Genomic DNA, 14,463 nt, shown 5'->3' with positions numbered 1-14,463 from the left:
AGTGCAAAGACAAATGAATAACTCCGGATAATATATTTAATATTTCATCAAGTTTCGATATTAATCTAAAATGCTATATTCATCAACTTCAAGGATCATTTAATAAAATCACACATTTTTCTGATGGCTATATTCAAAAGTAAAAACTTTAAAACTGACTTTCAATGTGAGAAACTAAAGACTACTAAGATTGAGACAAAGATGGGATCTTAAACTGCTAGTGGGGTCATTTTTTTTAAGATTATATCACATCCTGCTTGTGCTGGAAAGAAAAACAGCTTTTGTTTTTTTAAATCCTCCCCGATGATGTTCAGGTCAGGTAAACTAAGGTTTTATCATCTCTTCAGCAAATATGACAGAGTGGAGTCTTTATCTTAACTATACTTCTTCCGTTATACATGACTGATAATCTTTCCGGATTTCAGAAACTTAGGAGAACAAAAACGACATACTCTGATAGCACAATGTTAGGGTGACCACCAATGAGACCACTATCTGCCTCGAGGCTTCTGCAGCAGTGAAGCATCACATTATGATTACTGATTAGAGGACCGTTACAATACAGTTAAAGCCTATAATATTAAGAAACTTGAATTTCCACACAACTTTCCAATTTCTTCACCAAACCAGTGCCTGTGGAAAAACTTAAGAAAAGTGGGGGGAGAAGTAGACTCAAATTTGTGGTGCGAAACATTACATGTTTTGCATGTGGCAGGGGTTCAACATCAGTGTTTGTGTCCCTAAATATCTCCCATATTCATAATGTTTAGGATTTATTCACTAACCAGCCTTTAAATTCATGTGAAACCACCACGGGTGTGTCTTTATAATGCGTGTGTGTGTGTGAATTTTTCAGCGTGCATTCAGAAGTTTGCATGTCCTAAGTAGGTTTTAATGAGGCGTTTGACTGTAGTCTAGTTTAACTGACTTGTTTGACACTTCGTGTGTTAATACCAGCAGCAGAGCCAAATATCTGTGTGTGTGCGCATGTGCCAAAATGTAAGCAGAGAAGTTGTGCCGTCTACTTTTACGTTTTTATATTTAAATGCAATAACATAGGCCGCGAAGGATTATGTAACACAGGAAGGTTTCCAGTGTCTGCAGGCCAACATGTTGAAGCCAAGAAGTTACTTTTAAATGTATAACCACCCATCTCTTAAGACTTATTCAAACCACGCTGCTGCCGCTCTCTCTCCTAATGGCTGTAGACGTGATCTTCAAACGTGGCCTGGTCCATGTCGTCACAGATCATCGTGCAGAAGGGGCAGACGCGGTGACACTGCTCGTGCTGATCCAGTTCGTCCTGGGTGATGCCGGGGAAGCTCTCGCGGCAGTGACGACACACCAGCGACTGAAATGGAGACGGCAGCACATCAGGGGTCGTAATGGAATAGCGAGCGGATTAAGTTTTAAATCCGCTTCAAAAATAAACCCTAAACAGCCGAGTCACTCGAGGGAGGGGCGCTTTTCTCATTAATGTGTTTTGGAGGGGAGAGATGCCACGGGAGTCACTCTGTGGCAGCTTTAGTCAAGATATCTGCACCAAGGCTATCAGGAAAAAATAAATCCTAAACCAAAACCACTGTAGGTGTGAAGCTGGACTGAATTAAATATAAAAACTTAAATAAAAAGGAAAGTATTTGACTCACCTCCTCGTCCTCTGGTCCTGCAATGAGACAGAAGAAAAGCAGTGAGCGCCATATAAGGGGAATTTTTCACCTACACAGTGATACGAATCTTTAAATGAAAGCACGTTACAGGCATGAAATAAGTGCAGTTTTGCAAGATTGTTAAGAACTGCAACCAAAACAGAGTTTCATGATTTCATGCACACATGTCCTGTACACATGAAATTTTGAGTGCTTGGAAATGCTCGACAATTAACGGGAAGAACCACACTCCAAGTCGCCCCTCAGTACTTAGAGGGGCTGTAACATCAAGGTAAAAGTTTGTGTAAATAGCTAAATATACTAAATTTAGTATTTTCTTCAGATTTGGTAGGTTTTAGACAGTACATGTGTGAGACAGTTTCCCACCTATGGTTTCATAAACGTGGGTTGAAGCAGGTGGTGCGTCGTCATCTGGCTGCAAGTACAAAGGTTCTGCAGGAGTCGTAGGGGGTTCTGTGTAAAGTCTGCGCAGGTCCTGAATAGTTTCTTTGAGAGTCTGGCAAAATAAACACAGTTGAGGTGTCAACATTTTTTTTAAAGTGATTCTGAGTCTGAACATCTACCGAGTAGAGCCAGCGTTATTGTGTGTACCTGGTTTTCTCGAGCAAGCTCCTCCTTCTCTTGTGTCAGGAGTGTGAGCTGATTGTCTTTCCGATTTATGGTCGACTCCCTTTCATCTATGGCGATGTTCTTATCTGCCAACACTTCATTAACTTCAAGGATTTGCAGCTGAAAAATCAAAGAAAACCAAGTTCAATTTTCAGAAACGTCCAACAGACAAACTGCAGGTCAAAAATTCCAAAATGATAATAAACCACAGAATTAAAACACCTTAAGTCTAAAGAATTTCCAGCCTGTGTCGAACCCGCTGAGAACTTTAATGAGGTCCAATCCAAAGGTGTCATATAGAGTCAAGTTCAGGGGCTCTTGGGGTTTGATATTTGCACATTTCTCACAAAGTATCAGATCAGCTAAATATTAAAAAAATAATAAGCTGAATTTTTAGTCTGTACCTTTATATTATATCATGAGTTTAGGCACTTAATTTCATGCACTCTGGACAGTAGCTCAGAGTTCAATATGCACATGATAAATATAGCATCATTTAATTTTCTCAGCTTTTCTTCTGTTTTTATTTAGTTATATTTATTTTAATGATTATCAGCTGATTTTTCTTGCTTGTTCTGATTTAGGTGGAGCTTGAGCAGGAAAAAAGAAAACCCAAAACAGATAAGAATTAAATCTTAAAATTTCACATCGATTCACCTCAAATTTGCTGCTCTTCCGTTTTTCGCCATCCAATGCTTTGCACACGCTCTCCAGCTGATCCCGGATTTGTTGCATCTCCGCCTCCAAATACTCATTACGTCTCTTGGCATTTCTGGTCTCCTCCTTTTCAGCTGCCAGCTTGGCCTGAGTCTCCTGTAGCTGTCTGGTAAGAGTCTGACACTGAAACTAAGAAGGAGACGCATCTTTAAGACATGAAATTAGGTACTTTTTAGGAGGTTATGATCCCCCTTTTTTTTTTTTTTTTTTTTTTTTAAAACCTGTTCGCACCTTTAGGTCATCCGAAGGGCTCTGCTGAGTCTCCTGCACTGAAAGCCTCCTCTGTAAGTCCTGGTTCTCTCTCTGCATTTTGTCCACGTTGTAGGTGAGGCTCTGCAGTCTTTGCAGCTCTGCAGCGAGCCTCTCTTTCTCTTTCCTGCTGCTCTGAAGGTCCACCTGCCAGCATGCAATATATATTTTTGTATTTTTCTGGTTCCAAATAAATGACAACTGAATGAATGAACTCTCAGGCCAGCCCATTTAAAATGATCACAGCAGTACATAAAGTTAACTAAATGGTAAAATGGTAAATGGCCTGTATTTACATAGCGCTTTACTAGTCCCTAAGGACCCCAAAGCGCTTTACACATCCAGTCATCCACCCATTCACACACACATTCACACACTGGTGATAGCAAGCTACATTGTAGCCACAGCCACCCTGGGGCGCACTGACAGAGGTAAAGATTTACCTCGATGAGCTGGATGCCGTCCTTTGCTTTAAACAGCTCCCGTTCACCTTCTCTGACCTTTGCATTCAGCCTAAAACGCACAGATTTGAGCATCAGTAAGCAGATGCGTTCTAAAAGTTTTGGTTTGAAGTAGAAAATGACTCACTTGGAGATCTCCTCACTCTGGGCCTCAATCGCCTCCTTCAGCTTCTCACGCTCGTCTTTCAGCTGGTTGATCTTCTGCACAGCTCGATCGTATTTCTCCTGTAAAACAAGGAAGAGGTTTGTGGTGTGGGTGTGGTCTCTGGCCAGCTGCAGAGGAGGGGTGACGCAGTGAGCTCCCGGGGCGGCGCAGGGGCGGGGTGAACAGGTGTGCTGGGATCTGACAGTTATTGTGTCTCTTTATATGTTGGCAATGACAGTCGGAGGAGGGAAGCGGACGTGACAGCAGAGAGAGAGCGGGAGTGTCTATGTCCCAGTAAAAACCACAGTATTAAATAAAAGTTCTGCTGTCATCATATTCGCTCCAGCTTATGTTTCTTGGATCCAACGTTACAAGGTTACTGTAAGATTCAGATCAGCAGTCATAGGAGAAGGGTTCACTTGACATGTGAAACTGAGATTGAAAATGATGAAAATGGGAAAAAAGGAAAGAAAAACAACAATTTTACAAAACTATGACTGTGGTATCAAGATTTTTTATATCTGCCATTAGAGTGAAGTGTGGCAGTTTAAAAAAAAAAAAAAAAAAAAGTTTGTTTGCACACATAATTTGCACAAACACGGCTTGCATTGAGCAAACTGGCTCTACAGACTTCTTTATTTACTTTAAATTTAACCGGGAAATCACACTGAGACCTTTACAACTCAAAGCATATTAAAAATGCAACATAAACATCAAATATTACAGCTTATCACTTCAAATCCAGCATAACGCAATTTTCCTTTCAGCACTTTGGGAGCTGGACAGTGGATTAGTCCACATACAGCCCAGAACCAAACATCGGTGGTGTTCAAAGCTCCCACTTAACAAAGCTCACTTACTTTAGACCGTCTAACAGTGAGACAGAATCCATCTTACCTCGCTCATTCTCGATGAACTCCGCTCCCTCCTCTCAGTGACGCTGTCCTGCTGTATCTCCATCTGCTTCGTCATCTGGATCACCATCTCCTCCTAACGTCAAACATAAGTTTTTACACAGATGTCAAAGTGCTGAATTTAGATGTAAAATGTCAAGCGAGGGCAAACCTTCAAGCTGTCATTTTCTTTCAGCTGCTGCTGCAAAGAGCTTCTCAGGTTTTTAATCTGTTGCTTGGTTTGATCCAGTTCAGTGGCCAGTTCGGCGTTTTCTTTCTCTTTTTGCTCATTCTGCCCCTGTGAGAGAATCAATAACACTGAGTCAGCTTACCAAAGTTCAGCTTACACTTTACTATTTTCTCTGTTGCACAAGACAAATGGCAGAGTGGAAAATAAGATAAGTGGACCTTTAAGCCGGCAGCTTGCTGCTGCTCCCTCAGCAGAGCACTCTTCAAGGTTTCATTTTCAGCTCTTATCTGATCCAGCTCTTTCTGCATTTCAGCTTTTTCGCGTAAGCTCTGCTCAACTTGGTCCTGGAAAAAGGAAAAACCAAATATGTCAATAAAAAGCTCTGTTTACTTTTCAGACACTGCGACCTGCTCTCATGTGTTATTGAAGAGACAAAAGTCAGAAGCAAGCACTGCATTTAACCCCTCTGAAGTATTAGAAGTATAATGGCGAGCAAAGACCTCTCAGGGATCACAGATACTTTTTTTTGGCTAAAAACAAACATCTTCAGAAGCTCTTCAATAGCCCAGATGCTCACTGACACGTGACTGCGAACAGTGTTTGTGATCTATTACGCTCACTGCAGAACTAAGCACTAAAGACCTAACCCTCTACGGACACTGAAAACAGTGGAATAAAATATTACAGAATCTGACAAAGTATAAAGACTGAATGTACACAGGGTTGAAAGGGGTGCAGGTGGAGATAAGGTGGGGAAGACGCTCACACAGGCGAGAATTCAGACAGGCAAAGATGAGACTTGGGGTAGGGGAAAACAAACAAACAAAAAAACCACAACATCAAGGAATTAGGGGAAAAGACAAGTCAATTCACAGGAGGAAAGCAAGGCAAAACAATCATCAAAATAGACCGGAAGTGGAGTGAAGACAGGGGATACAGAGACAAAACAGAGGTGGACAAAGTCAAGAAAACCCTTCAAACAGCAGGAAAATGTGAACACATGAAAATATGAACACATGAAAAGGTCTAGGGGATGAGGGGAAGTAACAAAAAGGTTGAAAAAGGAGAGAAAGAGGTAAAACGGTTAAATTAAAAGGTTTTATTAACATTCCAACAAAACTCAGAGACGGTCAAGCTGCTGTCACCATTAAAAAAAAGAAAAAAAGAAAAAGTAAACACAACTCAGTAGTTGGTCAAAACCCTGAAAAAATTAAGCAAAACAGAAGGTTAATCACCAAACCCACTCCTCTTCACTGAGCAGGAGTCAAGCCACACACACACACACACACACACACACACACACACACACATTAAATCAAAGCCTGATAACTTTTATTCTCCGACTCCTTTTGCAATAACTTAATAAGATCCAATTTCATTTTCGGACCAGTTGTCTCCTCTCTACCTTATACTTCCAACACTGCAAAACAACATGTGCTAAAGTTTCCTCCTCTCCACAATAACCACATTTCCCTGAATTATGTTTCCCTATCAACAATAGTGTAGAATTCAATCCTGTATGTCCAAATCTCATTCTTGACACCACCTCCTCCTCCTCCTCCTCTCGCCTACTCCGTCCTGTGGCTCTCCTTTCTCCTACCCCCCTTGGAATTTTATAGAACCACCTTCCCCTCTTTTCTTCTTTGTTTTTGCCATCTAGCCCTCATTTCTAACTTTAAAATACTCTTAATCCGCTTGAACAAAACTCACCGCCAGATGATCTATCCTATGATAAGTGGCTTCCTTTGCCAACCTATCTGCTTCTTCATTCCCCCTCGCCCCATAGTGAGCCGGGACCCATACAAACACTACTAACAGACCCATCATATGTATTCTGAAAAGACTTTGCCGAATCTCTATTAAAATATCTGATCGACCTTCTGAATGACCGCTCTATGGACTGACCAAGGATGCTCTTGAATCTGAACAAATAATTGCTTTCAGTGGCCTCATCTCTTCCGCCCACTGAACCGCTAATAGAATTGCTATCATTTCTCCTGTAAACACAGACAAGCCATCATTTATTCTCTTCCCAATTTCTACCATAAAATCCAGAATCACCACTTCTACCCCCACTTGACTAGCTGGATTCGCATCTGTATATACTTGCACATACCCATAATACTGTTCAATGTAACCCTGAACTGAATGGGAGTACAGACCACCTGCCTATCCTTACTCTTCTTGTCCAATAATACAAAATCTACTACTGCTTCAGGAAGTATCCATGGAGGGATTGCAGGCCACGGCACTCGTTGACATGACTAACTGATCCAAATTAAATTCTCTAGCTCTCCCCCCCCCCCCCCCCCACCCATCCAAAGCTCTTTAATTCCCTCCTTTCTCCCAGCAAGGTTTAAATACTTCTAGTGTAGGGTGATCCTGCCCCTGTAAATTTGCCCAATAATTCAATCTAAGATGTTCTCTCCTCAATCCTAGTGGCATCTCCCCCATCTCCATCTGCAAGGCTACAGTAGGCGTTGTTTTAAATGCCCCTGTACAAAGTCTTAACACCTGATACCAAATAACATCTGATTTCCCAAGAGTAGTGTCTGCTACCGAATTACATGCCACACAACCACAATCTAACATTGACCTCACCAACCCAGTGTATATGGCCCCCAAGGATTCGCTATTCGCTTCCCAATCCCTCCAAACTAAACACCTCAAAATATTTAAAACTTTTACACTTACCCACCAATTCCTGAATGTGTGCACCCCAAGTTACCCTCCCAGCCAACCACAAACCCAGAAACTTAAACTTCCTCACTCTTTCTAATTCCACGCCATATAGCTTCACCCAACTTCCTCACTAACCCCTTTGAAGCCCCACTTATACGACCACTCTTCAACTTTACCAACTGCTTCCTGCAGCTTCTTTACAATAAATTCTACATTCCTCTCTCTCCTCCATAAGGCTCCATCAAAAAGTGAACATCCCACCCCACGCTCTATATCATTAAACACCAGAGGTGTGGACTCGAGTCACATGACTTGGACTCGAGTCAGACTCGAGTCATTAATTTTATGACTTTAGACTTGACTTGAAAAAATGTTCTAAGACTTGTGACTTGACTTGGACTTTTACACCAATGACCTGGGACTTGAATTGGACTTGAACCGGTTTACTTGAAAAGACTTGATATTTTACCCCAAATATAAAATTTAACATGCATATTATATAGAGATTGAAAATGGGACGTCATTCACGGGTAGAACCGCAAAGGATTCTGGGAACTCGTGGCAAGCGGTACTAGCGCACGCAGGCTTTCAATTAAAATCAGTCACACAGCGATAAAAAGAAACACAAAAATGTCAAGAAGCTGTTGTATTATTAACTGCAATAGCCGGTCGCATGACAGCCACGGGAAGCCGACGGGTAAAGAGATCGGTTGTTATCGGATTACGTCGTTGAAGAGAAATTGTTCAAACCATGTTTCCAAAGTAACAAAGACGCGACGGATGGTCTGGATTGCAGCCATTCAAAGATCAAATATAACGTCCCAGAACCCTCCAGCTCACAGGTTAGTCTGCTCCAAGCATTTACACAAAGGTCAGTCTGCTGTTGTAGTTAATGCGTCATTTTCATAACATAATTAGTGATATAGGTTACAAGCAAGTCTGGCGCTGAACAGAAATTGTCGCGCTATGCTCCTTTGTTTATTGTGCATAAATAGTGAATTGTCCTGACACAATATTGCGTTTCGCTTCTGTTATTATGGTACATTGACAAAAACATATACTTTTATTCACAGGATAAAACAGTTGTTTGTATCACTAATTGCCCAGTACGATTACAGCATACAGTATTATTGTCACTGCTACATTTCTGTGATGGGTACTGTTAGGTATTTTAGTACCATGGGAGCATTTACTGGATATTGTTTTATAGTGACATTATACAGGAAAACTCTGTCATTCAATAAGGCCCCTTTGTTTTAGTTATTTTTCTCTTTGACCCAAGAATTGATGTGTGAGAATCACAGGCTGGTACAAGGTTGAAATACCACAGAGATCACTCCCTCAGCTACATTAGTTTCTTAATCTTTTAGACGCCTGTTGAAGGCCAAATGGTTTGTTTCAGATTTCACTAATGAAAGAACTCTTCGTTTTGTGCCTTGAAAATATGTCGCTGAGATAATCACAATTGTAGCTGAACTGATACACTACACAAAGGATGCTTCTTCACCCAAGGGCAGGAAGACGCTCCCTTATCTTGGTCTGTACTGGTTTAAACTGATAATCTGCTGTCTCATGAATTTTACCCTCTATATAAACTGTTGTACTTGTGAATAAAGTTGAGTCACTTTGGGAAGACAATCTAAAGCAGTCTCTGTTTTCTTGTTCTCCCAAGCTGCTCCCGAGCTCGTACTAACACGCTGAATGGCATGCTTGAATATTACTTGAGAATATATTTGACTGTGTTACAGACTAAGGGACATTCTCTGCTGATAGACGTCCACGCCTCGAAGGAAGTCGATCCACGGATTAGGCCCTGGAAACCGTTTCCTTCAGGTACCAGAAATTATTTCCACTACTAATTAATTACCGTTGATCTCAAAGGTCCTATTAATAAACGGTTAAGGAATGTGTATTTATGACGACGATTTGTGAGACTGGTAAACTTATGATACGTACGATGGTCTTTCGTTCTACACGGTGCATTTCAAGGTCCTGTACCCATCCGTCGGTAAACTGTACCTGGGCTTGTTGCAGTGACCTGAAGTTACTAAACTTCATGAGTGTATGCACTCACTCCAAGAACCGTATGATTATAAATATGCATATAAATATGCTAAGATGAGATAGCTGACTTCATCTAACTAGCAAATGTTTTCAAGGCTACGTTGGTGATTCAGTTTTTTTTAATATGTATATTTTTGTCATGCGATTTTAAAGCTGGTCCTACAACCGCATCCAAGAATAACATGCAGCTTATCTCAGAACTGTCGGTGAAAACTATTCTTGGAGCTAAGTTTAATTGAGCTGCATTTTAAAGAGGTGCAATTTCACAATTTGTGTATATTTTCTAAGTTCACTATTTTGTCATGTGTTGAGAAAAACACAGATTTTAAAATTACATGGTCTAATATTTACATTTAGCATAACTGCAACATGCTTTTTTCGGTTTTTTTTTTTTTAAAGACTCGAAAGGACTTGAAATTCAAAGTTTCAGACTTGTGACTTGACTCGGACTTTTACACCAGTGACTTGAGACTCGACTCTGACTTGCCTGACATTACTTGAGACTTGACTTGAGGATAAAGACTTGAGACTTACTTGAGACTTGCAAAACAATGACTTGGTCCCACCTCTGTTAAACACATCATGAATCATTAGAGAAAAATAACAAGGGACTCACTATGCTCCCTGAGGAGTCCCATTCTCTACAGAAAACCTCTCCTGAATAACTCTGTCATGTGAAGGCTGTGTGCAGGCAGGAAAAAGACCCAAAATCCAGACTCACGGAAACAAAAGGTGAACTTAAATACAGATTTAATGCTGGACGGCAAAACAAAAAACTGGCTGAACTAGAATACAAAATAAACTAATGCGGCAGCCTGGGAAACAGACCATACAGTACAATATGATGGTAGATTGTGACACTGACACAGAAACACAGGGCTTAAATACACAGAGGAGGCAATCAAAAGATGAGAGACAGGAGGGAAACACAGCTGGGACAAAACAGGGCTGACGAGACAAAGGAAGCAAAACTAGACGCATTAACATGAGATACGGACTTTCAAAGTAAAACAGGAAACACAGACTGAACTTATAGACACAGACTCACAAGCAGGCACTGTAACAGAGACGTGGGGCAGGCACAGACACTGACTGGACACAGAACAGATGGAGTATGGAACCAAACTTAAGAACTACAAAATCACACACCAAGAAGAACTGGGGGAAAAAATAGAAATGTAAAACAGAAACCAAATCCTTCACAAAAATAAACTAAGAAGAGAACACAAATAAAGGGTACAAAACAGAAACCACTGGGTCAAAGACCCAGGAACCCTAACACTTTCCAATTCTCACTTGTATTTGCGTACCCTTTAAAAAAATCCAAAATCCACCTATACATCCACCCCCTAACACCCAATTTATGGATTTTAATTAACAAACCTTCTCTCCACATCATATCATTAGCTTTCTCCATATTGAAAAACACTGCCACCGCACACACTTTATTTATCTGAGCCCTCCTAATTTCATGCTCCAAACACAATACTGGATCCATAGTACTTCTCCCTCTTCTAAATCCACTTTGATAGTTAGATAAATCCTCTACTTTCTACATAATATATTAATCTTACATTTATCATTCTCTCTATAACTTTACATATATGTGATGGTAAAGCTATCGGTCTATAGTTACCTGGCTTGGTTCTGGCCTAGAGCTCACCTATCCCTGGCCTTAAGTACCTCTAACTGCTGATGGGAGTCAGCTGTACCAAACGGACGGCACCTAGGCAGGGGGGCGAGAGACCACACCCACTCCAGGACAATGTCAGGAAGAGACCCTGCTAGGGCCGTAAGTCTTTTTAAAGGCTTTGTTATTAGAATGTATAACTTGTTTTTACCAGCTTAGACAGCAAAGCTTGTAATGCTTTCACTTTGAGTCTGTGTATGCATCATCATAACAAAGCACCTACTGCAGCAGAAAATGCCACAGAACTGGTTTAAATACTTCTGACGCGTTCATACTGCACGTTGGGCGTCTGTGGCTGGATTTTGTCAGTGTGACGGCGTTCCAGATGAGTCTTTTACATTTGTGAGGCTATGAAGGCGCTTTGAAGCTTGAAGAAGTAATTTGAAAGGTGGCGAGTGTATGTGGGCAAAAGGCTTTCTTTTTTTCATGCCGTTTTAAATTTTTGATTCATTAACGTGGCATATGAGGCGTCTTTATTTGCTGTACAGTCACAAAACTGAGCTCCATATTTTAAGATGTTTTAAGGTGGTCCTGTTTTTTTGTCTTGCAGCTTCATTTCTGGATGTCAGAAAACTTCCTACAGCTTAGTTACTCCAAATATAGGTACTTTTAGCTTTGTTATTTCCCACAGCAGATGGATTCACAAAGATTTGGAATAGCACTTGTGAACCTCTGAGGCTGTAAACCTCTTTTATTTGGCCTTACATACCTGACCTGCAGCTAGGAAATTAAAACAGGCCCTTCAACATCAAGCTCCGCCCACCATCTGGGTGTGATCTGTAACTCTGAGCTTTGCTTTGACATACATATCAACAAGGTGACGTTGCCATGCTTTCACCAAGTGAAAAATATTGCACAATTTATGCATCTTTTTCCTTGTCGTCATCTGCTGTAATACCCTCTAATCAGAGTCTCGAAACCTATCTCCAGCTTGTTCAACACCACATCACTCCTCACTACATTATCCTGGCTACCCTGCCGCTTCCTTTATGTCAGGTTTAAATCACTTACCTGTGTTGTGATAACCAGCAGGTCGTCGTCTGGGCTGATCTCCAGGCTTTGCTCCGCAGGGCTTCTGAAACAGAAAGGAGTGCTGGCTCCTCGTACCTGACCGGTGCTGTCGACGTAGCAGAACTGGTAGAACTCGATCTCATCTTTGGGCAGGTAGTAATCTGAAGGAAACGGATAACGAGATCTTGATGTCATGATGACTCAAAAACTCTCACTGCTCTTTGAAACGTTTATTATTTTGTTTCTCAATCAATAAAATGCTAAAAAATGTAAACAGATCCATATTACATTTTAAACTCCCCCAATAAACTGAACACACAAAAACCCTGAAGATGCCAGAATGATAGATTTGTTTTTACATGTTCTTGTAAAATTGGCTAAAAATGGTTTCTGATTGACAAGTTCAAAAAAAATCTAATATCAAGAAAAGTTTCATTATTATGAAAATAAGGATCTCTAAAAGCTTAGATTTTGGTTATATAACATATTGACTTTCTTGTGTGCAAAACATGGGGTACTTTCACCTCTTTGAGTCATAAAATATGTGGATACTTTATTGTAAATCTGAAAAACCAGTGATGGATTGTTTGAGCTTCTGCCATTTTAACTGGACAAAAAACAAAAAGAAAAATAGGATTCTGTGGGTGAAACCTGGATATAATCATATCTGTCTGTGCAGATCATTGACACAGCAGCTCAGGAAAAACAGATTTAATCCTAAACTGTTTGCATTTAAGACACAACTAGGGTGTACACTACAAACACAGCCAAACACATTCACCTGGAAACAGAAGTGAAAGCATTTCTTACCCTTAAAGAAAGCTTGCCTTGTCACTGTCTGTTCCCCAACTACATCTATACATGGTTCCACCCACACAAAGGTATGATAATCCTTTGTTGTGGTCCACCCCACCTGGAAAAGGGTAGAAAAGCTTAAGAAGGACATTCTTTGATTTAACATTTATAAAAAAAAAAGTTGAGGATTTAATTGATCCAACCCACCTTAAAGATGCCCACCCAGTCCCTAGGGTTGGGCTGGAAGGCCGCAGTGAGGGTGTAGCTGCAGGTGACGTGGGTGGACGGTGGGTATGACTGAGGGATGTCGATGAACACCACCTGGGAGAAGGTGCGCGCCAAGTGGTCTGCTACCTCTGTAGCAGTGTTGCTCTCCATGCTGAGATGCACTCTGCCAGAAAACATATAAAGGTCGATGATGAAACATTTCAGGACGCTGACAGATGAGAACAGGTACAGCAAGCTCTCGGTGTCAGGACAGAAAGCAGCAGCGGTGTTACAGGCCTCCTCCTGATGTTGTTGCTTATTTGCTTTTGCGCACTTACCATTGTTCTATTCTTTGACTGCTTACGCTCCAAAAACCATCTGAAAATCAACTTTCCTACAACTAAAATGACTTAAATGCTATTTTTAAGACATCCCCCTTGTCAGCCGATGACCTCAAATGTGTTTTATAAACTTTTGAAGGCCGTAAACTCACGATAGATCATTAAAAAAAAGAAAGAAGAAGAAATCGAAAGCAAAACAGCCTAAAAGACCGCACCCTGGACTTAACCGACGTCTTCCACGCATACAAGATAAAAACTACAACAGAAACTCTTCTAATAATCCTAAAATCGCAGTCAGATGTTCGGCTAAACACATGAAACTCACATATTTTCTGTCAGTACCTCGCTCCGACGTCTGCTGCTCAGGGAACTACCAGCTGAGTGCTGCCTTCACATGCTCGTCGGATATTTGTTTTGCATGCACGTAAACGTTACAAACCTCAGTGACGCAGAAGGGGCTTTTTTCGGGCATGTCACGTAAGAGCTGAAAACAATCTTTTAAAACCTCATGCCTGGGGGGGAAACTCAGAAAAACTTTTAAAGCTCTTTGCAGATGTCAGATATGAATGATTATGTTATATTTGTGTAGTCCTGAGAACCTGAATAGTGCTTTAAAAAAAACAACATTTATTTAAACAATACATTTTAAACATTGTTTTAACCCTTCCCTTCAGTTTTTCATATTTTGTAATTTGTACCTCCTCCAGGCTTTCTGAAGGTCGTTCAAATTGGATGCTTT

General features: G+C 40.8%; 1 protein-coding gene across 5 annotated transcripts in view; it reads right to left on the bottom strand.

The window, feature by feature from the left end:
- Nucleotides 1-279: 279 nt before the first annotated feature.
- calcoco2 (calcium binding and coiled-coil domain 2) overlaps nucleotides 280-14,463 on the bottom strand; it is an 18,270-nt gene continuing 4,086 nt past the window's right edge. For 2 of the 5 annotated variants that reach the window (XM_004565855.5, XM_004565854.6), the window contains exons 2-15: nucleotides 13,384-13,567; nucleotides 13,192-13,294; nucleotides 12,382-12,542; nucleotides 5,153-5,278; nucleotides 4,917-5,042; nucleotides 4,749-4,841; nucleotides 3,834-3,931; nucleotides 3,689-3,758; nucleotides 3,228-3,392; nucleotides 2,937-3,125; nucleotides 2,262-2,399; nucleotides 2,037-2,166; nucleotides 1,650-1,666; nucleotides 280-1,351 (exon numbers count right to left, since the gene is read on the bottom strand). In XM_004565855.5, coding sequence (XP_004565912.2) covers nucleotides 1,196-1,351; nucleotides 1,650-1,666; nucleotides 2,037-2,166; nucleotides 2,262-2,399; nucleotides 2,937-3,125; nucleotides 3,228-3,392; nucleotides 3,689-3,758; nucleotides 3,834-3,931; nucleotides 4,749-4,841; nucleotides 4,917-5,042; nucleotides 5,153-5,278; nucleotides 12,382-12,542; nucleotides 13,192-13,294; nucleotides 13,384-13,554 — 1,743 coding nt within the window. In that variant the 5' untranslated portion in view covers nucleotides 13,555-13,567 and the 3' untranslated portion in view covers nucleotides 280-1,195. Of the gene's footprint in view, nucleotides 1,352-1,649; nucleotides 1,667-2,036; nucleotides 2,167-2,261; nucleotides 2,400-2,936; nucleotides 3,126-3,227; nucleotides 3,393-3,688; nucleotides 3,759-3,833; nucleotides 3,932-4,748; nucleotides 4,842-4,916; nucleotides 5,043-5,152; nucleotides 5,279-12,381; nucleotides 12,543-13,191; nucleotides 13,295-13,383; nucleotides 13,568-13,721; nucleotides 13,965-14,049; nucleotides 14,171-14,463 lie in introns of those variants that run through there. The other 3 variants (XM_004565853.4, XM_004565852.4, XM_004565856.6) reach the window with 3 other exon arrangements.

This window comes from Maylandia zebra, linkage group LG8 (genome assembly GCF_041146795.1).
Source record: "Maylandia zebra isolate NMK-2024a linkage group LG8, Mzebra_GT3a, whole genome shotgun sequence".
In the NCBI taxonomy this organism is placed as follows: domain Eukaryota; kingdom Metazoa; phylum Chordata; class Actinopteri; order Cichliformes; family Cichlidae; genus Maylandia; species Maylandia zebra.
Note: the sequence above shows the minus strand (reverse complement) of the source record. Positions and strands in the feature narration are given on the sequence as shown.